This window comes from Cannabis sativa, chromosome 8 (genome assembly GCF_029168945.1).
Source record: "Cannabis sativa cultivar Pink pepper isolate KNU-18-1 chromosome 8, ASM2916894v1, whole genome shotgun sequence".
NCBI classification, from domain to species: Eukaryota; Viridiplantae; Streptophyta; class Magnoliopsida; order Rosales; family Cannabaceae; genus Cannabis; species Cannabis sativa.
In genome coordinates this window covers 6,550,064-6,574,114 of record NC_083608.1, presented here as the reverse complement: position 1 = coordinate 6,574,114, position 24,051 = coordinate 6,550,064, and the positions used below count along the sequence as shown (strand labels likewise).

Here is a 24,051-nt window from a genome sequence, read left to right as displayed (position 1 = left end):
CTCCAAGATCGGTGACTCCTCCTCCTCGGCTCCTCCACGACTTCGTCCGTTCGAGTCGTCCACCGCCGCACCACTCCGTCGTCGCCTGGCACAGCCCCACCGCACCACCGTAACTCTCGTAATCTCTCTCAGCTTATATATAAATATATATATATATTCAGTTATATTATATATATATATTACTTGAGTTATAAATATATATTCTTTACTTTTCTTTCTTATTTCACATGTGGATCTATTACAGAATACAGATTACTAACAATAGTTTTTTTTTTTATTTGAATAATTACTAACATTAGTTAATTCTTAATTATGTAAATTTTTAGTTTATCTCTAAGACTCTAATACAAATTCTGTTTTCTTCTAAAACATTTTAATATTTGAGTACATATGAAATTTATATTATAATATTGTAGATGAATAATTTTGTTCTGTACCTAAATTTCACACTCATTTTTGTATGTGAGTTATAATTTATTGTAATTAACTCACTTTTTAAGTGAATGATATAAATTATAAAATTAGAGGGTAAAAAAATGCCTAAAAAATGTCCTTTTATTTTAATTTATTGTTTTTTTTTATTAATTTTAATTTTTTTTAATATGTATAATGTATAAAATGTGTGACATGACAGTGAATTAGTCCGGTTTGCTCGAAGGCTCGATGCTCACGCTCACTTTCACTAAGTTTCTTTTGCTGTCAAACTTTGCATTTCAAGGTTAGTGTATTAAAAAATTAAAATTGTTCATAAATTGTTAGAGGAGTTTGAATATCTTAAATATTCATTCATAGAGAAGCAGGTTTTGTGATTAATTATACTGCGGTGATTGTAGAATATGCATGTTAGACGAGTTTGAATATTTTAAATATTCATCCAAAGAGAAGTAGGTTCTGTGATTAACTGCGTTTATGGGTTGGATAATTAGATTACCATTTATATATTTTAAATATATACCGTTTTGTTATTTGTTTGATTTTAACAGGTTTGAAAAAAATGGTTGATATAGTAGAAGATAATGTTAATGAATCTGGATCATCACCATCTGCCAATGAGGAGGAGAATCAATCAAGGAAAAGGAAAACAACAAAGAAAGCAACAACAAATAGAAAAAAGCCTCCTTTGCCTCCTAAGGCTAAACCTAGTGGTAGTGGAAGTGGAAAAAGTAATAGAAAATCGTCACATGTTTGGAAGCACTTTGAAAAGTTGCCAAAAGTTAATCCTAAGGATCCCAATGGAGCTCCTAAGTGTATGTGCATTTATTGTGGTAATGAGTTCAATTGTGCTACTAGCAACGGGACGAGTCACTTAAACAACCACTTTCGAAAAACTTGTAAGCAAAGTCCTTTTAGAAATGATGAGGATAAGCAGAAGGTGCTAAGTTTCGAGCCGCTTAAAGAAGGAGAAAAAAGTTTAGTTGCGGTTGCTTTCAACAAAGAAGCATGTAGAGTTGCCTTGGCAAAGTATATTGTGACTGATGAGTTGCCCTACCGACATGTCGAGGGGGAAGGTTTCAAAGAATTTGTTCGGACCTTGCAACCAATATTTGAAATCCCTTCTAGAATCACCATTGCAAGGGATGTTCTCAAGTGTTTTTGTGAAGAAAAAGAGAAATTGAAGGATATTTTGAAGAGTCAAAGGGTGTCCATCACTACTGACACATGGACATCAATTCAGAATCTCAATTATATGGTGATAACGGCACATTGGATTGATGATGATTTCAACTATCAGAAAAGAATTATCACATTTTGTATAGTTGAAGATCACAAGGGAGACACAATCGTGGCACAAATTCATGAGTCTTTAGATGCATGGGGCATTACTAAATTATTTGCAATCACAGTTGACAATGCTTCTTCGAATGATGTTGCTATTCGGAGCTTGCGACAGAAGTATGGTCAAATGACAGATGGTCTCATATTAAATGGGAAATTTTTACACATGAGATGTTGTGCTCACATCATCAACTTGATTGTTGTGGAAGGTCTAAAGGAAAAGAGTCATTCAATTTCAGCTATAAGAAATGTCGTGAGATATGTGAGGTCTTCTCCTGCCAGGTTGAAAATATTTAAAGAGCATGTTGAGAAGGCTAAAATTGAATGCAAAGGTCTCTTGAAATTAGATGTCCCAACAAGGTGGAATTTTACTTTTCTCATGCTTAATACTGCTTTGAAATTCAAGGATGCCTTCAATAGTTGGTTGAAAGATTTGAACTACAAGGCCTATTTTGAGGAGTTTGACAAAGATGGAAACAAGAGGGACGGGCCGCCTATTGAATCAGATTGGGAGAATACAAAGGTCTTTGTGCGATTCTTGGGAGCTTTCCACGAAATCACTATGAAGTTGAGTGGCTCAACATATGTCACTTCAAATAAGTACTTCATTACGATTAGTGGAATACAACAACAGTTGTATAAGTTGTCACTTGCAGAAAATGAAGACCTATTATTAGTGAGCATGGCTAAGAGCATGAAGGAGAAGTATGATAAGTATTGGGGAAGCATTGATAAATGTAACGAGGCACTCTTGATTGCCTTAGTACTTGACCCAAGATACAAGTTGAAGTATCTCCACCATTGCTTCCATAAATTGCATGACCCAATCACGTCAAATTTGATGGTGAACAAGATTGAAACAAGTTTGAGAACTTTGTTTGAGGCGTATGGTGGGTGTGAGCAATTACAACAACCATCATCAGTTCCAGCGAGTCAAGGTGAAGACATTACTAGTGTTGATACTACTACTACATTCTCAACAGATTCTTATTCATTTCTTTCGGATGACATGCATGTTGAGTTTCTGCAAGAGAGGATCGAGCAATATGGTGAAGTGTCAAAAGATGAATTAGATAAGTATTTCATCTCTGATGACGTTGAACCTATAAAAGTGGGTCAACCTGACCGCTTTGATATACTGAAATGGTGGTGTCTAAATTCATCCAAATATCCAACCTTGGCAAAAATTGCTCGTGATGTCTTAGCTGTTCCAGTTACCACTGTTGCTTCTGAGGCGGCTTTCTCCACTGGAGGGCGTATTTTAGATCCTTTTAGGAGCTCATTGAATCCAACAACTGTGGAAGCTTTGATATGTCTGAAAAATTGGTGGAGCCAATCACATCAACCTATAGTTGTTCGTGAATATGAGGAGGAAGAAGAAAGTCTACCGACAATCGAAGACCTTGCCATTGGTATGATTATACTCTATCATTATCTACTATCTAGTATTTTTAACTTTATATTTTATATAGATTATAATTATTAAATTAAATTAAGTCATTAAATTTTATACTAATAGTTTTGTTATTAAAATTACAGATAGTACTCCCACTAACACCACCGCCACTACTTCTTCAGCGACTGCCACTTCATCAATGCAGTCAACTAACTTCACTTAGATCTTAGTAAGTAGTAGTAAATAATAACTAATAAGTATTAATTGATCATTTGCCCATATCTTCTATATATTTAAGTTGATTTCATTGTTCAAGCTAGCTAAATCTTGTCGCGTGTTTCCATTTTGAAATACAGATGATGTCCTGCCGGAAAAAGAGAGGAGTCGAAGCCAAGTCACCCAACAACTTTCAAGTCATTATATGGACTTTGGATTTATAAGCATTTTTTAGTATTGAGACATTACTATGGACTTTATGGACTTTAGATTTTCATTTTATGGACTTTATAGATTTTATGGACTTTATGGACTTTAGATATGGATATTGGATATGGATGTATTTTGAAATATTTTAGTTTTCACTTTTATCATGATTCATGAATATGAATATGAACTTTGATTTGATTTGATGAACAGGTTGTTTGTTTGTTGGTAAGATTGATTAATGCATCTTTTCTTCAATAGTATATAAACAAATTGTTATATTTATATATGCTTAATTTAATAAATAAAAAAATATAAAAAAAAATTAATTTTTTTTTTAAAGAGTTGACCGGGTCAACCCGCCAACCCAGTAAACCCGACCAACCCAAACCCGCCAACCCGAAACCCGCCAACCCGCCAACCCCCCAAATTGTGCCCTATTCGGGTCCGGGTTTGGGTTCATTTTTTTGAACCCGAAACCCGCCAACCCGAAACTCGGTAAACCCACCCGATGTTCAGCCCTAAACAAGATTACACGAACAAAAAAAATTACCCATTGCTTGTACAATGTTGCTCCTTGTATGATGCTCCCTCCAAATTTTAAAGAAAATAGGTAGAAGGGGAGTTCGGCTGCTTATAATATAGTGTAATGAAGAGAATGAGTGAAGAGTAAAAAATTTTATGGTGAGAAAAGGGGAGTTTGGCTTGTTAAGGGAATGGGATGAGAAGAAGAGAGGGGGGAGGGGGGTAATGTAATGTGGGGGTAAAATTGGGTTTTACAAAAACTTATCCCATATTACAAATATTACATAGTATTAGTTTAGGATATTAATTTTTTGTTTTATTAAGCATGAAATTTCAAATTTCTCAAATCTTATTAGAAAAATTAGTAATTTTATTATATATTAGTGCGATATAATGTAAATTATGATTATTAAATTTAAAATCATTCACATTGCAAGGCGCGATTTGATAAAAATACAAACCATAACCCTGCTGTAAAAATTTCAAACTGCAATTTTTATGTGGTGTGATTAGGTGCGGTGGGGAACACGCCTAATTATACTATGCATCATCCTCATCTTCCGATTTTTCAATTTTAGTTTCATAAGAAAAATAAATAAAACGAAAAAAGGACCTTCAGTCTCTCTCTTCTCTGTTCACGACAGTCTCCGCATCTCTCTCCTGCTTCTACCCCTTTCTGCCATTTTAGGGTTTTGGAGCTTCGCGTTCTTAGGTACACTAATTTTATTTAACTTCTTATCAAATTTATTTACACTCTCTAATTCACTTGAATCCTATTATTTTAATGTACGTGTTTCAGATTTTTCCTTTAGCGGAATATTTTATCCTGAGCACCTATTTGCAAAATGTTAGTTAAGCCTCTGTTTTGGTTAGCACGATTCCGAAAGTGATAAAGTATGAATTTTTAGTGTACGTGTGTGTGAGTTTATTTATTTACTTTTCTATTATTTAGTTGAAGTAATTAGTTGAAGTAATTGTATGTTTGAGATGCTGTCTAGTTTCGGATCTAACAAAAAATAGTAAGTTGTTTTCTCTTATTGTTGGACAAGGTTTTCTCTAAGATTATTAAAAAGGAGAAAGGAAAATTCTTGTTATCAATTATGCTGCTATTTTTAGTATTAAATTTTGTTTATAAATCCCGTCTCCCTCCACATTTTCGTTTGAATGTCCCTGTTGTCCGCGGTCGCCATCTTCATAATAATTTCTATTACTCTTGTTTTCTTTCTGCCTATACATTTCCATTCTTCAGACTGAGCTGTCCAGGGATTGCATTCTTGTTTCATAATAATTAGAGAAAGAGTACCTATATTATCGATGACTTATCTTCCTTGGGTTTTGAATTGTTGAGTTAGTTTTGAAGGCTAATATGTATGTATATTGTATTTTATATTTTTTAGTTTTTGCACGGTTATTATATTGAAATTCACGTTCTGCATTATATCTTAGAAGGTCTTCATGCCATGTTTCAGATATGAGAAAAACTTGTATCATTGGGTCAACAACTTGAGTTTTTAAGTTTTGTACGTTTGGTGGTCCACCTTCTCTTTTTCTTCTCTACCCTTAGAACAGGGCGGTGTTCAGTAGAAATACTTTAGAAGAATAGATGGACCCAAAAGAGGAAATTAGAGAGAGAGAGAGAACCATCTTAGAAGGAAATTATTATCTTATCAAAGTACTAAAAAAGATTCTAGTTCGGGAAACTAATTTAATCCAAAAAACAAATTAATTTGAATTTATCTAATTAGAAGTTGCCTTAACAATGCTCTATTCTCTCCCCTTTGTTTATGAGAGTAGCAAATCCATGCAACTCATGAGATTCAGAAGGCAGGGTGTATTTGTGTCACATGAACATTGCTCATGGGAAGGAAATATTCCATAACCCCATTGGTTGTGGACGGAATCTAGGTTTTGATTTTCTCAACTGTAGTAATAGTGGCAAAAACTGTCGCTGGAATTTTACAACATAACACAAGGTATTCATGTTGACTTCAACAATTGATGGAGGCTCAGTAAAGATATAAGAGAGAACAAGACTTTCTGATTATGTGGTTATAGTGACTACAGACATGGCAATGCGATTATTGGAGGAGTTGCAACTGAACAAGGAGACTCAAAGGTAGAAGTTTAGACGTTTTCTTAGAAGTAATTCATTGAGATCTTTGTAGGTTATAGCTATTTCGGATAATTGCTAGGGAGTTGGACACAATACCACAAAATTGGGGTCTATCCCTATTAGGTTTGATAATAGTTGGCTACACCATAAATTCTTTAAGGAGTTTCAAAAATGGTGGTGAGAGAGCAATTTTACTGGTTGGGAAAGTTATATGTCCATGAAAATGTTTGAGCTCATTAAGCAGAAGGTGAAGCAGTGGAGTTTTGCAGAAATGGAGAGTAAAAGAGCAAGAACACTTGAAAAGAATCCAAGAGTTTTACTTGACTGTGAAGAATATGGAGGTAGATGGATTCAACTCTTGAAAGATTAAAGAGAAAAGGTAAAAGGAGAATGGGCTCAATTGATAGACGAGGAGCGGACTATAAAGTTCAAATCTAAGTTCTAATGGGCCCAGGATGGTGATGGCACTTCGAGGCTCTTTCATGCTAGAAGGGCAAAAAATTTCGTTTCCAAATGAAAAAGTTGGTGGAACCATTTTAGAATTGGAAACTTGAAATAGAAGATGATGTGGTGGACTTATATAAATCTTTGTATGCAGATTGACTCATGATTACTTTGTGGGTTTTGAGGGATTGGAATGAACAGTGGTTTTCCCCATAGTACAACAGTGTGGTTGGAATGATGAAAAGAGGAGAAATTATAAGAAGAGGTCGTTTGTAAGTGTGATGGAAACAAAGCTCCAAGGCCTAATGCGGTTTATAAGGAGAATGTGGATTGGTTTAAAGATGATTCATTATAAGTTATTGCTGAGCTTGAAGAAAACATAGTGATTAATTGAGTTACTAATGAAACATCTGTATCATTCCTAAGAAGGATAAATCTTTAATATAAAGGATCTTAAACCAATTAGTTTGGTAACAAGTCTATAAGATTATTTGAAAAGTTGTCTCTATGAGGTTAAGAGAGGTGTTTGGTCGAGACAATTTTAGAAACTCAGGGAGGCAGATTATGGATATGGCTTTGGTATCTAATGAAGTTGTAGATGAGTTTAAACATTTGAAGAAGAAAGGTGTAGTCTTGAAAGTTGACATTGAAAAAGCATATGATTTGGTAGAATGGAAGTTCTTGGAAAATGAGGCATTGGATGATGGGATGTTTGAAACTGAATTCTTTTTTGGGAGGATATTTGGTCTGGCTTGGAGGCTTTGAAGCATTGATTTCCTGCATTAGCAAGATAAAGTTCTAAAAGCAGCATGGTATTTGAGAGTTCATAGTTGATAATAGTAGGTCTTCAGTAACATGGTACTTGCATTTCTTCATGAATTTAGGAGATAGAGAGATTACTGAGTGAACTTGCTGTCTAGAAAGAATGGGCAGCATCCAAGTGTGTAAATAGCTTGAAGATTGTAGAATTTGGCAGGGAAAATAATACAGGAATTTTCTCTTGCAAGTCAGCTTTTAATTTGCTAGGAGATTACAGTCTAAATTAGACTGATATTCTTTGGAAATTACATGTCCACCTTAGTTATTTTTTATTTTATTTTTTGTAGTTGATAACTTGATGATGTGAGATAGACTGAAAGTGTAGGAATTTTTTCTTTTTTTTTTGAAAAAGAGAAAGAGGCCTTTGTCTAAGACTGACCCCTCCCCCGTTATATATAGATAGCCTCACTTGTGGCGGAGGAATACCATGATTACAAGTGCTATATCAAAAACATATAAAACATTTGAAACAAAACCAATCCAACGCGACATAAACAGTTCAGGTACTATGAAGCCACATTACACAACAATCTCCAATCTCTATTCAAATCTAAGAATGAAAACTGCTCGAAACTTTTAGTTTTATAAACCCAAACAGCTGTCCAAAATCTGACTTTTTCCCATAAATCTTCAACTGAGGCTTCAATCCCTTCAAAAATTCTGTTATTTCTTTCGAGCCAAATAACCCAAATGATTGCTAGAACAGCTGTCCTCCATAGGTATGATCTACCCTTTCTACCCCCCACCTTGCTCACCATCATTAATGGGACTGATCCGGGAAGTACCCATTGGATCTCAAAGGCGTTTAGCAGCTTTATCCAAAGTCTTTGAGCAAGACAACACCCCAAGAACAAATGTGCCACTTCTTCATTACTTTTCTTACAACAAACACACCACCCCGGGGACAAGCAGATAAATGGTCGCCTTTTTTGCATCATAGGATGCACATTAATTTTTCCTAATGCCACCAACCATCCAAAGACTTTAACTTTAATAGGACACGTGCTTTTCCATAAAGTCTTCGTCCAAAACAAATCACCAAAATTTTGGTCTGAAGTAAACCAGTTGAATGTTGACTTACAAGAGAAAATTCCACTAGGATCTGGTTTCCATAATCTGATATCCTCTAATATGTTGAGCAGCCTAATATGTTCCAGTAGTTGCAATAAAACAATTAGATTAGGCATTTCCCTCTCCATCAAGTTTCTTCTAAACTTAAAATTCCAGCTTGCAACACAATTTCCTACCTCTCCTTCAATGGCAACAAGATCTTTTATACTTGAATTTTTTGCCTTTGATACCACTGCCAGGTCAGAAAACGACTCTTTAATGTTGTATCTCCAATCCATATATCTTCCCAAAACCGAATAGTTGTGCCACTGCCCACTTTGAATTTTACCAATTCCAAAAATTTACCATAAAGATCTGAAATATCCTTCCAAGGACCTCTTGGAGATAGTCTATGACCTATTTAGTATCCCAACAATTTTCTGCTCTCCCATAACGGCTTTTGATCACTTTATGCCAAAGTGAGTTTGATTCTAAAGGAAATCGCCAAAGCCATTTCATAAGTAACCCTTTATTTCTCATGTCTAACCTCCGATAGCGAGACCTCCCTCATGTTTAGGTCTACACACCTCCTCCCAGGCTACCAAATGATCCCCACCCATTGAATCTCCTCCTTCCTAAAGAAAATCTCATCATTTTTTCTAACGAGAGTAAAACCGCTTTTGGAGCTTTAAAGAGAGAGATAATAAATCAGAAGAGATGAAAGAACTGATTGAACCAAGGTAAGTCTACCACCCCTGGATAAAAATGAGGATTTCCATCCATCAAGCCTTTTAGCACATTTTTCCAATATCGGTGCCCAAAACAACTTTTTCCCAGGCGAGCCACCTAAAGGCATTCCAAGATATGACATAGGCCAATTCCCTACTGCACATCCAATCTGATTAGCACACAAGGCCACCACACTTTCATGCATAGAAATACCCAACACTTGGCTTTTACTCATAGGGTGGTGGTCAGTAGATATGTTAGGGTTGATAATCTCTGGGACTCTAAGAAAGGAAGTCGTCTATCTCCTAAAGGTCCGTGGAGAGATATCTCAGATTTGTATGACGAGTTTCTGGGTTTGGTACATTTTAAAATAGGAAGAGGGGATAGAATTCGGTTTTGGGAAGAAGTCTGGATTGACGATTATCCTTTGGTTAGTGCATTCCCTGATTTAGCAGTGATTTCAAAAGGAAGGAACGCTCCTATAAAGGAATTGATAGTTGACGAGGGGTTACCAAAGTGGGTGGGTGGAGAGCTGGAACTTCAAATTCAGAAGGAACTTAATGGATAGAGAGTTACCAAGCCTTATTTCATTGATGCAAAAAGTGGAACATGTAAAAGTGTTGAGTATCTCGGAGGATAGCCGTATTTGGAGACCAAATCCTTCTGGTGTTTTCTCTTGTAAATCAACTTTTTCCTGGCTGACATCAAATCCATCAATTAGGGGCTTGGATTGGACAAAGTCCCTATGGAAAAGTTGTGTTCCATCAAAAGTTAAAGTGTTTGGCTAGCTTGTGGCTTTGGAAAAAGTAAATGTCCATGATAAGGTGCAAAAAAGGAATCCTTTTCTTTGTATTTCCCCTGGGTGGTGCGTCTGCTGCAAAGGCAGCGGAGAAAACGTTGGCCACCTTTTCTTGGAATGCAAATTTATTCGACGATTATGGAGATATGTGTTGGGAGAATTTGAATTGTCTTGGGTTATGCCAAGGTCTGTATCATATTTGATAGCGTCCAAACTAACCGGAAGTAAACGCAAAACAAAGCTATGGAAAACAACGATATTAGCAACAATTTGGGCCGTATGGCTAGAAAGAAATGCCAGAATCTTTGAAGGGACTACTAAATCAGAAGCGGATGTGTGGGAGCAAGTTAAATTTTGGACAGCTACTTGGGTCTTTAGAACTAAACATTTTGAGGACCTATCCCTTTTAGATTTGTGTAGAGAATGGAAAACATTTGTATAGGGGCAGTAGGTGGTTGTATTTATTTCTTTTTTTCTTCTGAGGCAAAGTGGGGGAGTACTCTTGCCTTAGAATTTTGTTTTGTTATTATTTGTAACCATGGTTTTCTTCCACCACAAGGGAGGCTTTTAATATATTTCGGGGAGGATCCTGTCGAAGACAAAAGGATCTTTTCTCTTTTTCAAAAAAAAAAAATACCTTCAACTCCCCATCCCAGTCCCCTCTCGGATGTATATAATTTGGAGAAGAAATCAACTAATTCAGATACTATTTCTTCCTCCTTGTCAAGTGTCTAGCCATCCATTCTTTCAATTCTTGAGATAGCGTTCCTTGCCTTCCTTGCATTTAATAAATTATGGAACATTCTTGTGTTTGCATCCCCTTCTTTTGCCGATTTACATTTCGATTTCAGCCATAGACTTCTTTCTTCGTCAACTATATATTGCTGCCACTCCCTTTTAAGATTTCTCCTCTCCTCTGCAAGAGATTGATTCCACAAGTTACTCCCCTCTTTTTTATCCAGCTCCACTATTCTCCTTTCTACAGCATTTTTGGCCACCTTGTTATTTCTATAAGCCGATTTGCTCCATTCCTTGATATTTTTTTGCACTTTTTTCAGCTTGCACATAAGTTTAATTCTTGGCCAGCCATTAACACTAGCATTTTTCCACCAACCTTCAAGGAGCTTAGAGAAAGAGTTGTGTTCCAGCCAAAGATTATCGAATCGAAACGGGCCAGGCCCTCATTTAGGAGGATTCGAGTCAATAACAATTGGATTATGATCTGAAACTAATCTCACCAACATTTCTTGACGCACAAATGGAAACAATCCATTCCATTTGCAAGTATAAAGGAATCTATCCAACCTACTGCAGATGGGTGTAGCTCTAAAGTTAGACCACGTGAACCGCCCATTATTTAGATTAGGATCAATCAATCTCATTTCCCAAATCAACTCATCGAAAACCTTCATACTCTTAGTACATGAGTTGCTATTCAACTTCTCCCCCACTCTTCGTACCACATTGAAATCCCCCCCAAACACCATGAATATCCACAAATAGAATAAAGGCTAGCCAACTCATCCCAAAAATCTGACCTTAATTTGTACGAACAAGGTCCATATAATCTCGAAAACCACCATGGATCTAAACTCTCAGCTTGAATCAAGATTGAAATAGAAAAATTACCAATCAATGAATCCAAAACCTTGATATTTCTTGTGTCCCATATTAGCAATGTGCTCCAGATCTTCCAATGGCAGGGCTTAAAATCCATGCCTTAAACCGTGACCTCCAAATACTGCAAATAAACCTTCTATCTACATCTTCCTTCTTCACCTCTTGTAAGATCACCATATCCGGACTAGCCTTACATATTGTCGCTTTGATTGCCCTTCTCTTCTCCTTGTCCCCACTACCTCTTATATTCCATGAGAGGATCTTCATTAAACTTTCCTGACCAACCTTGATTTTTTGAAGCTTCTATCATAATTGACATTGAAAGTCAGACTATTCAATTCTCTACTTTTCTTTCTCGTTGGCTTCCTTTCTCCTTTGATCAAATTGTTGTCATCATTATATTGCAGGATTTCCATTCCCATCTCCGCCATGGATTGAACAATGTTAGACCACGAATGATCCTCATGATAGTTTGGTCTTGTGATCTGTCCCTCCTCGTGTGACTCAGTAGTTAACTGCCTTTCATGTTCATTCTGTCTCCACAATTATTTGATATCACCAATAATATCTTCTTTCTCTTCACTATTCTCGGCCTCAGAATCTGCTCCTTCCCCCTCCGAACATTCACTCTCTGAACTTAGCCCCAACATTTCATCTTCAATTGACTCTACATCAGCCTCCTCCCCCTCAAAGTAGAATTCTTCTTCTGCTGATGCTGCTGTTTCACTTCTGGTGTGTCCCATTGACTTTCTTTTTCTGATATAGACCTTCCCAAACTGTTCAAACCCCTTTTCTTCTTCTTGTTCTACCTCTGTTGTTTTTTCCAGAATAGAAGACTTATTGTTTTCTTTATTACTTCAAAATCTGCCCAAAACATTATAGTTGCAGCTCTAAAATCCGCTTGAGACTTTGGTGTAATTGATTTTAATCTCCCTTCAAAAAAATCATTGATAATCTGCTCTGGATTTTTTTTTACACATATAGCCATCTTTTCTTTTCCTTTACTAGCCCACGGATCCATTCTATGAATCTTGAGATTAAAAGGTGACTTTATCTCAGGCCTTATTCCAATCCTTTTATGGGCCCAAAAAATATTAAATGGCCCATTATGGTAATAAATCAAAGGCCCCCTCTCCCTATTATCCCCAGCCAAGACCATGTTAGATTCAAAAATACTATTATCATCCAACCCCTTTCGGCCCAAATTAATTCTAGGGCCCAAATCCATTTGAGCTGTAATTCCCCCTGGTGTACACGTGTCCCTAATGAGATTAAAGGGACAGGTATGAGGAATTTTAAGGAGGGTCGGTTCAGATCGTGCAAAATACGAGAATATACATGCTGTACATTAATCGTCCCCCAATCATCCCTTTTGCCGACTTTGGGAATCGTAATCCCATGCGATTCAAATCTTGAGAGTCGACTCCCAACATCGGTCCTTGTAATCTCATTAAATGCCTCAGACCTCCTCTATTCTGGCTTTTCCACTTCAGCCGGCCTTCCTACTTCCCCGTCGACGGCCGCCACCTCGCACTCCACCTGTGCGTCCTCATCTATATCATCTTCACTGCCTACCTCTTCGGTTGAACACTCCCTGTTTTCTTTCTCATAGGCCAGTATCACACAATTGTCCAGGTTTGCCTCACACACGTTCTCTCCTTCTATTCGATCATCATCTCCAACTTTTTCCTTTTCTCCTTCAATACATCCCCATCACCAAATACCTTTTCATTATCAAAATCTTGGTACCAGCATGTATTGAACCATCCATGGAACCTGTAGCTTAAATCATTGAGCTTGAAAAGCTTTAATTCGTAATTCCTATCCTCATGGTTAATTGATAATGATTCCGGTACAAAACCGAACTCATCACCCATCAATTGGAGTCTTAAGTGGGATAAAACACTAGCTTCAGCCGTATCCTTGTCCACATCCATTAAGCCACCACACATATCTCCAATTTTCCTGAAAATTCTCATATGCCAAAGGTTCAAAGGGAGCCCTTGAATACCAATCCAAGATCCTTTGCATTCCACCTTTACATTATTCTTTTGGTTCTCCCAACTCCAAGGAGAGAATGTAACATATGATTGAGCCCCCGGAACATACATTCTTTGCACGTTGACTAACTCTTCTTTTTCCATCTCATCCTTACACCAAGTAATACATTTATCATCAAATAATTGACTAACTATCAGCTTTCTCTCTAGCTCTCTTGAAAAATTAAAGAAAATAGTGCTCCAGTCCCGTGAGTGTTGTCCCTAGCAAGGAAAATTGCCAAACTCCAATCTTTAGGTTGAGCTTTTGAACGCATATATTCATAGAATTTAGGTTGATAAAATCTCTTCTCAGGGATAGATTTTTTGGTTTGAACCCGAGGTTGATTTCTGGATATAATTCTCTCCATTCCACTTTTCCCCTGTTTCGAACCGCAGCATCCTTGTTATGCTGAACCTTCAATGCCGTTTTCTCCATCTGTTTTACCACATTCCCCCCCATTGGTTTCGTAGCATGCTGCCCCGATCTTTTGACGATATTAACCCAAGATTGAGAGTTCATCCTGCATTCTCCTATCTTCACTTCTTTTTGCTGTTTTACTCCATCATGAACGTTTCCTGGCTTCCTTTTAAGTACACCAAAGAGACAATTATATAGATCAGACCACCCTTTAGCTTCTGTTTCTTCTGGAATAATGACCATTCTGACTTTGTTATTCTTCAAGGTTGAGATCTTCAAGAAAGCTCCATTAGAGTTAGTAAAGAATTCCATAAAATAGCTTCCACTATTGTTTCTGAAAAATCTTTTGAATGCTACCCTTTGCTGTCCATTTTTCTTTTTTAGTTCCTCTAGAGTTTCAATCATCCAGACCACTGCATCAATTGATACCCCTATCTCGTACCCAAAAAGTCTTGTTCTCTCACAAATTCTAACCGAACCTCCATCTTTTGACAAGGTGATCATAAACGCCTTGTGTTTGGTACGAAAACTCCAATACTTGTGAAGTTTCTGATCACAATTTGGATCAGAGAAATTTTCCCAGCCAACACTAGTGGGGTGAAGGCCTTTTTCTTCCCAAAACCAGTGGGGTTTTGGTGTTTTCCATGGCTAGAAGGGCCATGGAAACGCCTAGTATGCATGAAAACGTTCTCAGAAAGAGGAGAGAGAAGAGAGCATATGGAAGTCAGAGGACTGGAAGCATTCTTGAAAGTGCAGGAATTTCTTCAAAAGAAGAAGCCATTTATGATATTTTCTCCTAGCTAGTGTGTGTTGTGCAGAAAAGATAATAAGAATAGCAAACACCTATTCAACAATTATGGCTTTTTCTTGAAATCACAGTACAAACTAGTAAATGAGTTAGGGTTGTTTTGGGGAATGCCTGTTGTTTGTAAGGAAATTTTGATGTTCCGCATTATACAAATAAGTTCTTTCGGTCACTGCTGTGTTGGTTTTTCTTTGGGGTATATGATGGTTGGAAAGGAACAAGTAGATTTTTTGAGGAACAATGCCGCAAATTGGTTATGGGAAAAAAAAATAGGCTTTGGTTAGGCGTTTGAGGAGATTTCATTATCTGTCTTATCAAGAGAATGGAATGTCATTTTGTGATTCTTTTTTTTCTTTCTTTCATGTTGCTAGATTTTGTTTACATTGTTTCTTTTGTATCACCTATCTGTGTAGGTGATGCCAGTGGATTTTTCACGTCTTTGTATTTTCCTTTTAAATCAATACAAGCCAGCTTTTTTTCCCACAACTCCTCCTTCCCACCACACACATGCACACACACCCCCAAACACCAAAGAAAAGGAAAATATTAAATCCAAATAATATTTAATAATAATGTCATTTGATTTGTTCCTGTTTTGCATTACACAGTAAATGCATACCAAAGAAAAAGAAAAAATTAAATCTAAATAATATTTAATAATAATGCCATTTGATTTGTTCCTGTTCTGCATTACACAGTAAATGAAACTTATAATTTTTTTTGTTCTTTCTAGTTGTTATTGCATCATCTTGACTGTTGTGATTGTAGTACAGTGATAATGTTGTTTTCCAAATTGATACAGGGAATGTAAAAGAGTGTACCAGTATGAGCAACGAGGTTTTTGATGGCCCGGCATTAGCTGAGAAGTTGTCTAAACTTAACAATTCACAGCAAAGCATTGAATGTATCCTTGACTTGGTGTCCATATACTATATCTACATGGTTATGGTACTATTACTGTTCTAAAATGTCTCTTGATTCCCTGTAGACCTTTTTTTACAAACCCTTAATTTTTTTGGGTGTCATAGTTGGTATTATTGTTTAACAATGTATTTGTTGTGCAACTTTTTTTTTAATAAATTTTGCTTTCTATCTATTTGTGAGTCATTCTCTATGCATGCATGTGCATTTACTTGACTTTTTTCTTAGTATTTGTATTTGTATGTGTATTTTATTTTATTTACAAATAAACAGTTGCATTACGCAAGCAGCTTTTATAGCTTTTCTAGTTTTTTTTTTACTTTCCTAACTTTTCTTATCCGGGGAAGCCATTATAATGTTTTGGTGGAGAATTTAGGCTAATGATGGCCTACAATGTTAATGTATATGGAAATGACTGGTGCTTTATACCGTCTCAAATAGCTTGATACCTCTATTACAACTCATTTCAGTTTATCCAAGTAAAAGACCAATCTGTAGAAACGTTAGATTTATGATATGGTGAAATGCAAATTTTACTATTCATTATTTTATAATTCCATGATTTTAGCTTTTCTTCTTTTGTTTTTTATTCCATAAGTAATGAAAAAGGGGGTTGAAGGGAAAAATATTGTTCTGTTTTATTGCATGGATTTTCTTTAAACATCTGATCAGCGTTGTCTCGATGGTGTATCTCTTGCCGAAAGAAGGCTAAGCCGATAGTTGAAACATGGGATAAGTTCTTTAACTCTTCCCAGAGAGAACAACGCATATCTTTTCTATACCTGGCCAATGATATCTTACAAAACAGCAGAAGAAAGGGCAGTGAATTTGTGAATGAATTCTGGAAGGTTCTTCCTGGAGCTCTCAAGCTTGTTTACGAAAATGGAGATGAACATGGGAAGAAAGTGGCAACTAGACTGGTAGGTTCATTATTGTTTTGTCAACTGCCTTCTCCTAGCTCTTGTTTGTATACATCAGATTAATATTGCTTATCTAGTAGAAATAATATTGCTAAAATAAAAGGAATGAAAATTGCATATTGTACTTACAAGCCAAATAGCCTTGTATGGACAACTGGACAAGATTGAATGTATATTCATATTCTTTCATAGCCTTGTATCATAGCATTCCTAGTGGACGAGGTATAATAGCTAGTAGGTACTGTAGAAAATATTGCTTTTATTTCTTGGTATCTGTTAAGATTTTTTTTTTCTTTTTTTGAAAAAGAGATAGAGGTCACTTGTCTTAGAATGACCTTGCTCATGTTTATTGATAACCCTCACTTGTGGCAGAGGGAAACCGTGGTAACAAATATATTTTGATATAAAACAAAATATCTACTTCATAATTGAAAACTCTAGCAATAGATAATCTAAGTAAGTGGTGTCCCTTTAGAATGGGAAACCAAGTTGTACATTTTATGTAGTTACTATATTATATATTTAGACTGATAAGCCCCTGGTCAGATTTGTTTACCATAGAAAGAGAGGGCTTAAAGGCCAGGCTTAAGTCTTTTAGTTGAGTTTTATTCAAATTGTTTTAAGGAAGGGTTGAGTTATCTTTTTGTATTGGTCACTTTGGTTTAATTAAATCTGCTGATGTGGCAAGCTTATTATCTATATATAGGAGATTAGAACTTAGTTAAGGGTGTAGAGCATTAAGAATTGAGTGAAGTTTTTTGGAGAGAGCAACTCTCTTGAAAGGTTGTGTACTTGGAGAGATTGGCCTCTTGAAAGCTGGGTGTAATTTGATCATTATTCATAAATAAAAGGCAATTCTTTGAGGGATTTCATCCTGGGAATTCTAATACTTGATAGTAGATTTCTAATCTAAGAACTTGTATCAATTTGGTGTGGTGAGCTACTGACAATGCTAAAGAAACCAGTAGAGAAGAGTCAATTGGAGTCCACCCTTGAAGAGGAGGCTTTGAAGTTGACGATGCTATCGGTCTAGGAATCAATTCTAGAATCGGTCACGGAAACTGTCACAAATTCCGTCTGGACAATTATTAATGACTCGGTGAGTGAAATGAGTCGCTAGCTTCATGAACAATTGCAACAACAGCTACAACTCATTTTGGAGGCCCAAGAACAGTCAAGAAAGGTCCAAGAACAACCAAGAAATGATCACGGACAATCAAGAAGTGTCCAAGAACATGTGGGAGAAGCCTTCTGCCGATCCGACACTCGAGATGCGCTTGAGGACAAGAGTCCTGGTGCTTCCTGCATCTTCAACAGTGGTAGAAATCCCATAATAGTGGATGCCCCAATGGAACGAAATTATTACAACCACCATCATCGAAACGATCAGTGACTCCAGAAACTCAAGATGCCAACCTTCGAAGGGGAAAATCTCGACGGGTGGATTATGCAAGCAGAGTGATTTTTTGCTTGCTGCCATTACGAGGAAGAAAAGGTCGAGGCAACGTTTATCTCTTTCTCGGGTGACACGCTCCTTTGGTATCAGTTTGAGAATATAAAGCAAGCAATCTTGAGTTGGGAGGAGATGAAACAATTGGTGTTGAGGCACTTCCGAGATACACAAGCTGGTTCTTTATATGATCAATTTGTGGCGGTAAGGCAAGAGGGTACAATAATCAAATTCAAGAGGCAGTTTATCCGACTTCTGGCTCCTCTGGATAATGTTTCACCTGAAATACAACTTAGTACTTTCATTAATGGCCTTCGTCCCACTATCCGCGCGAAACTCCGGCTGCAACGACCAAGAAATATGATGAGGAAATGGAAATCGTCCAAGACATCGAGGAAGAGGTGAATGCAACCACCCACTATAGACCAAAAGTTTTTGGTTTCAGCCGCACTACGACACCACCACTTCATACTTCCTTTACCTCAACACATATGAAAGACACATACCAAAAACCAGTCACCGATACCTGGAAATATACCGATAGTCAGATTCAATATAAGCGAGATAAGGGCCTTTGTTTTTGTTGCGATGATAAATGGTCATTGGGACATCGCTGCAAACAAAGAGATAAATGTGGTAATTATTGCTGATGAAATTGAAGGTATTAATTCAGAACAAGGTTCAGAAGAGGCTAACGAGGGTGTGGTTGATTTAGAAATGGCAGAACTCAAGGGCACAGTGGAGGTTTCTCTACAATAGCGGGCCTTTTTTCAAATAACACTATGAAATTGAAGGGGTTGATCGAACAATGCAAAGTGGTCATCTTAATTGATCCCCGCGCCTCACACAATTTTATCTCTGAAGTGTTGGTGGATAAACTCAAGCCTATTACTAAGACTAGTCAATACGGTGTTACAATGGGTAATGGAGATTCCATGCACGATGAAGGAGATATGCAAAAATGTCCACCTACATAGAAATTTTTGATGATTTCCTACCCTTAAAATTGGGGAGTGTTGATGTTATTTTGGGACCACAATGGTTGGCAACTCTAAGGATGACACACACGGATTGGAAACTTCAAACAATGCAATTCTAAATTGGCAACCAACAAATTACTATCAAAGGAGAAATTTCTCTTGAGAGAAGCCTTATCTCACTCAGGACCATGTCTAAAAAATGTATGTTGAGGGGAATGGTCTTTTAATTGAATTCAATTTTGGGGGCCTAGAGGAGAACCAAATAGCCAAAGATACTTCGGAGTTCCTTCAACCGATTTTGCTCAAACATGAAGGGGTTTTTGCTCAACCTAGTGGCTTACCACCAGTTCGGAACCATGAATATGCCATCAATTTACAATGAGGTGCATCTCCGGTAAGTGTGCGACCCTAACCGATACCCACATTTTCAGAAGTCAGCAATTGAACATTTAATGAAAGATATGATGACAACTGGCATCGTATAACCCAGTAGTAACCCTTTCTCAAGTCCGGTGCTATTGGTAAAAAGGAAAGATGGCTCATGTCGATTTTGCATCGACTATCTGGCACTTAATCGTGTCACCACTCCAAATAAGTACCCTATTCCAGTCATTGATAAGTTACTTGATGAACTTCATGGTGCCTCAATTTTTTCTAAATTAGACTTGAAATCAGGTTATCATCAAATACGTGTCAAGGCTGAAGATGTTCACAAGACAACATTTTGGACTCATGAAGGGCATTGCGAATTCTCAGTCATGCCTTTTGGGATGACCTACGCGCCAACTAAATTCTAATCATTAATGAATGGCATATTCAGACCCCATCTTCGCCACTTGGTTCTAGTCTTTTTTGATGATATATTGGTGTATAGCAAATCCGTGGAAGAACACCAAAAACACTTAGATGAGGTCTTGCAAAGCCTAGCCTAAAATTAGCTCTACGTCAACAAGAGAAAATGTGACTTTGGAAAAGTTGAAATATCCTATTTAGGACACATAATCTCCAACAAGGTAGTGGTAGCCAACCCCGAAAAAGTGAAGGCCATGTTGGATTGGCCTACACCTAAAACTTTGAAAGCTTTGAGAGGATTCCTTTGCCTTACTAGGTACTACAGGAAGTTCGTGGAAGGTTACACTCTGGTGGCTCCACCACTAATTGACTAATTAAAAAAGGACCAGTATAATTGGAACAAATTGGCAGAAGAGGCATTCCAGGAACTCAAGCTTAAGATGACTCAAGTTCCTGTCCTATCGTTACCAAATTTCTCAAAACTGTTTGTGATCGAAATAGATGCCTTCGATCATGGGTTAGGGGCTGTTCTTCTGCAAAACCATCAACCTATTGCGTATTTCAGCCAAGTTTCAAGGGCCCAAGCTAGACGAAAATCAATCTATTAAAAGGAATTACTAGCCGTTGTTTATGCTATTTCCAAATGAAGACCGTATCTAATGGGCAGAATTTTTTTGGTTAGAATTGACCAACAAAGTCTTAAATACCTGTAAAAGCAGCGGGTAATTGGAACGAAGTATCAAAAATGGGTCTCTAAACTAATGGGCTTAGATTTTGACATTGAGAATAAGTGTGGAGCCAGTAATAGGGTCGCTGATGCTTTGTCTCGCCAAACAGATGTAGCTGATTTGTAGGTTTTCGTGACAGCTGAATGGCCGCTTTGGCTAGAAATTCAGCAAGAAATAGCAGCTAACCCTTTTCTTGTCCAACTTCGTGACGGTCTTCAATTGGGCCAACACCAACACCATGGGTTTACCATCCTAGATGGCATCCTCTATTACAAAAGCGTCTGGTCATTCTAAAAAAATCTAACATTATTTTACATGTATTGAATGCATTTCACAAAAGTCCGATTGGGTGTCATTCGGGTGAGCTGAAAACTTACAAGCGTATTGAAGCTGAATTGTATTGGGAAGGAATGCGTTGTGATATTCGAGACTTTGACGGTGCCTGGTGTGCCAACAAAATAAGCTCCTCACCACTTCACCTGTTGGATTACTATAGGCGCTGCCACTTTCAACACAAGTTTGGGACGAAGTCACAATGGATTTCATCGAGGCCTTCCCAAATTTGAAGGAGGAGATACAACAATGGTAGTTGTGGATCGTTTGACCGAGTATGCTCATTTTCTGAGGCTTAAACATCTCTTTACTGCTGTATCAGTGGCTGACCTTTTTATGCGTGAAGTTGTCCGGCTACATGGTCTGCCCATTTCCATCATTACTAATCGAGATAAGATTTTTGTGTCATTTTTGGACCCACCTATTTAAGTTGCAAGGGACATTCCTCAAATGAAGCACTATCATCCCCAAACCGATGGTCAAAATGTCACGTTCGGTCTTTTGGTCTCTTAGACCATCTCCAATGGAAGATCTAAAATTTGTGCTAAATTTGGCATAAAAAATGAATTTGTGCTACATTTAGCTCACTATTTACAATTGTGCTCCAATGCACAAGATGTAAAATAAGGAAAAAACAATTAATTATATTGATGGTCATTTCATATTTTTTGAGAATATACAAAATTTATTATTTTTTATCCTTTTATTATTTAAATATTGGTAATTTGGTAAATAAAGTAAATAAAGTTTAGTAAAAGTCAATGAATCATAATAATTAGTGGCATTATAGTAAATAAAAAAGTAGCATTTATTGTGGGCTAAATTTGGCACAATGCTATATCTTGTGCCAAATTTGGCACAACTTTTAGCATGTGCCAAATTTAGCACACTTTTTAGAACACCATTGGAGTATAGTTTTTTTTAGGTGTGCTAAAATATAGCAATACACCACTTTTTTGGCACTCCACAAGGTCGTACATTATACTCACGCTTTTTAGGCCCAAACATAAGGAGGGTGTATTAGAGTTAGTCTCACATTGACAATGTGTGGAAATAAAATACCATATATAAGATGAATAGGTTACTCCTCCCATTGCCAATTGGTTTTAAGATAGAACACCATGCATCTTATCCTAAATTCTAACAAAAACAAACCCAATCCTTGGAAATCTAAAAACAATCAAACTGATTATATGACATCTAAAGTTTGGTATGATTTTGTTTTTCAAAATCTCACTTCTATGATTTTCTATGAGAAAAGGTGTATCATAATGGAGGCCTATCATTGCCTTCATTCAAACTTTCACCTTATCCTTAAGGTGAAAATGAGGCAATTGCTGCTGTAAGTTGTTGTAGCTCTGCCAAGTTGATTAAAAAAAAGGCAAGTCCTTCCATTTGATCAACAACCATACTTTTCCCAACACATATGAGTGGGTGTTTCGTATGACAATCACCTTTTCTGAGTCAATTACCAACTCCAAATCTTGGCTCAGTTAAGGGGGCAGTAATGGGATGAATTAATCATGCCACGAGCACGCCAAATTTGAGATACATGGAAATATTCAAGGCCAAATTTTATCATTTTTCAACTCTTGCTTCGAAGAATCCCAATCAACTTAGAGACAAGTAGGTTTTGATATCCAATTGGCTGGTTGATACATGGTAGGCATCAACAACCTTTTTACCAGTGCCTGACTTACATTGCAACCCATAAGTTTTTCCATTCAACGTTGATATTTTGGAATTACAGTGTGTTTGTTTTATTAGGAACTTTAAGCGTTGGCATGTGTGCACCACAAATTGTTGGTCAAGTAGGAAAGGGCACCATTTTTGGATAGCAAAACCGTGACCATCATTTCCTCCGCACATACTTTGCTTGTTGGCCTTAGACTTGGCTACAGAAAGCCACGAGTCACTGTTTTTGCATCAAAACTGCCCCAACATTATATACTGAAATTGCGGTCAAAATTAGGCACCATCAACACTGGAATTGTGATCATGGCTCTTTACTTGTTGGCCTAGCCTGGCTATATGAAGCCACGAGTGATGCCTCTGCACCAAAACTTCTCCAACATGATGTGAAAATTGTGGTCAAAATTAGGTAGTGATAACACTTAAACTATGATGATGGCTCATTTGAGAGTTTCAAAAACCACATTTGTGGTTCTATCATTCTTTAGTTGTGTTTAAGCAATCTCACAATAACTTCGAACAAACTTGCAGTAGTACCTAGGAACTCTCAGGATTCCACACATTTCTCAAATGTTCTTAGGCTCTAGCCAACTTATATGACTTGCACTTGGATTGATCCACGCCATCCCATCACTTGAGATTGTGCGGTCCAAATGCTATCCCTCATAGACATACACTTCTTGAGGTTGGCAAATAGCTTATGCTTACACAAAAGCCAAAGGGTGATGGATAAATGTCAAGAATGATCATTTAGCCGGTGTTTATACACCAAAATATAGTCAAAGAGTACCAAGACTAATTGTCATAAGGGTTGGGAATGTGGGTGAAGTGTTGGTGAGCCAAAGGGCATAACCAAGTAACTCATCCAAGAGATCAACTTTATGTTTGACTTAGATTTGGTGATGACTTAAGGTTGATCTTTGAACAGATAGTTGCAACAGTGTAATTCATTGAAAGAGTTCATCAATGATCGAAATTAGACAACATTGTCATACAGATCAATACTTGTTAATCGTCTTAGAACTTACATCTAAGTACACCATTTATGTCACCAGATCAAAAAACAAATAATCATCCCATGCCCGTCATGTTCAGTGGTGCTCAACTCATCTTGCCATCAACAAATCAAACTTTGATGTAATTCCAAATCACCTTGTACAAAGTATTACCCATAGTAAATTTCATAAAACGTGTTTTTAAAATGATGTTAGTCACCCCTCAACGAGTCCAACCAATGGCTACCCAAAATGAGGTTTGTGCTACCCAAATTAAAAAGAAG

The 24,051-nt window shown here is 37.0% G+C and overlaps 2 protein-coding genes across 3 annotated transcripts in view; one reads left to right on the top strand and one right to left on the bottom strand.

Annotated features, from left to right (window-relative positions):
- Window positions 1-4,529: 4,529 nt before the first annotated feature.
- Window positions 4,530-24,051, top strand: part of LOC115701535 (uncharacterized) — a 30,344-nt gene continuing 10,822 nt past the window's right edge. Inside the window, exons 1-4 of one of the 2 annotated variants that reach the window (XM_061102339.1) lie at window positions 4,638-4,832; window positions 4,920-5,014; window positions 15,759-15,860; window positions 16,550-16,797. In XM_061102339.1, coding sequence (XP_060958322.1) covers window positions 15,782-15,860; window positions 16,550-16,797 — 327 coding nt within the window. In that variant the 5' untranslated portion in view covers window positions 4,638-4,832; window positions 4,920-5,014; window positions 15,759-15,781. Of the gene's footprint in view, window positions 4,833-4,919; window positions 5,015-15,758; window positions 15,861-16,549; window positions 16,798-24,051 lie in introns of both variants that reach the window. The other variant, XM_030629351.2, reaches the window with a different exon arrangement.
- On the bottom strand, window positions 8,003-8,845 carry LOC115699905 (uncharacterized). Its single transcript, XM_030627448.2, has one exon. It carries the CDS (start codon window positions 8,843-8,845, stop codon window positions 8,003-8,005), a length of 843 nt encoding a protein of 280 aa, XP_030483308.2.

Coding starts and splice junctions, on each gene's coding strand:
- LOC115699905 (XM_030627448.2), bottom strand. CDS start 8,845: ATGGATTGGAGATACAACATTAAAGAGTCGTTTTCTGACCTGGCAGTG.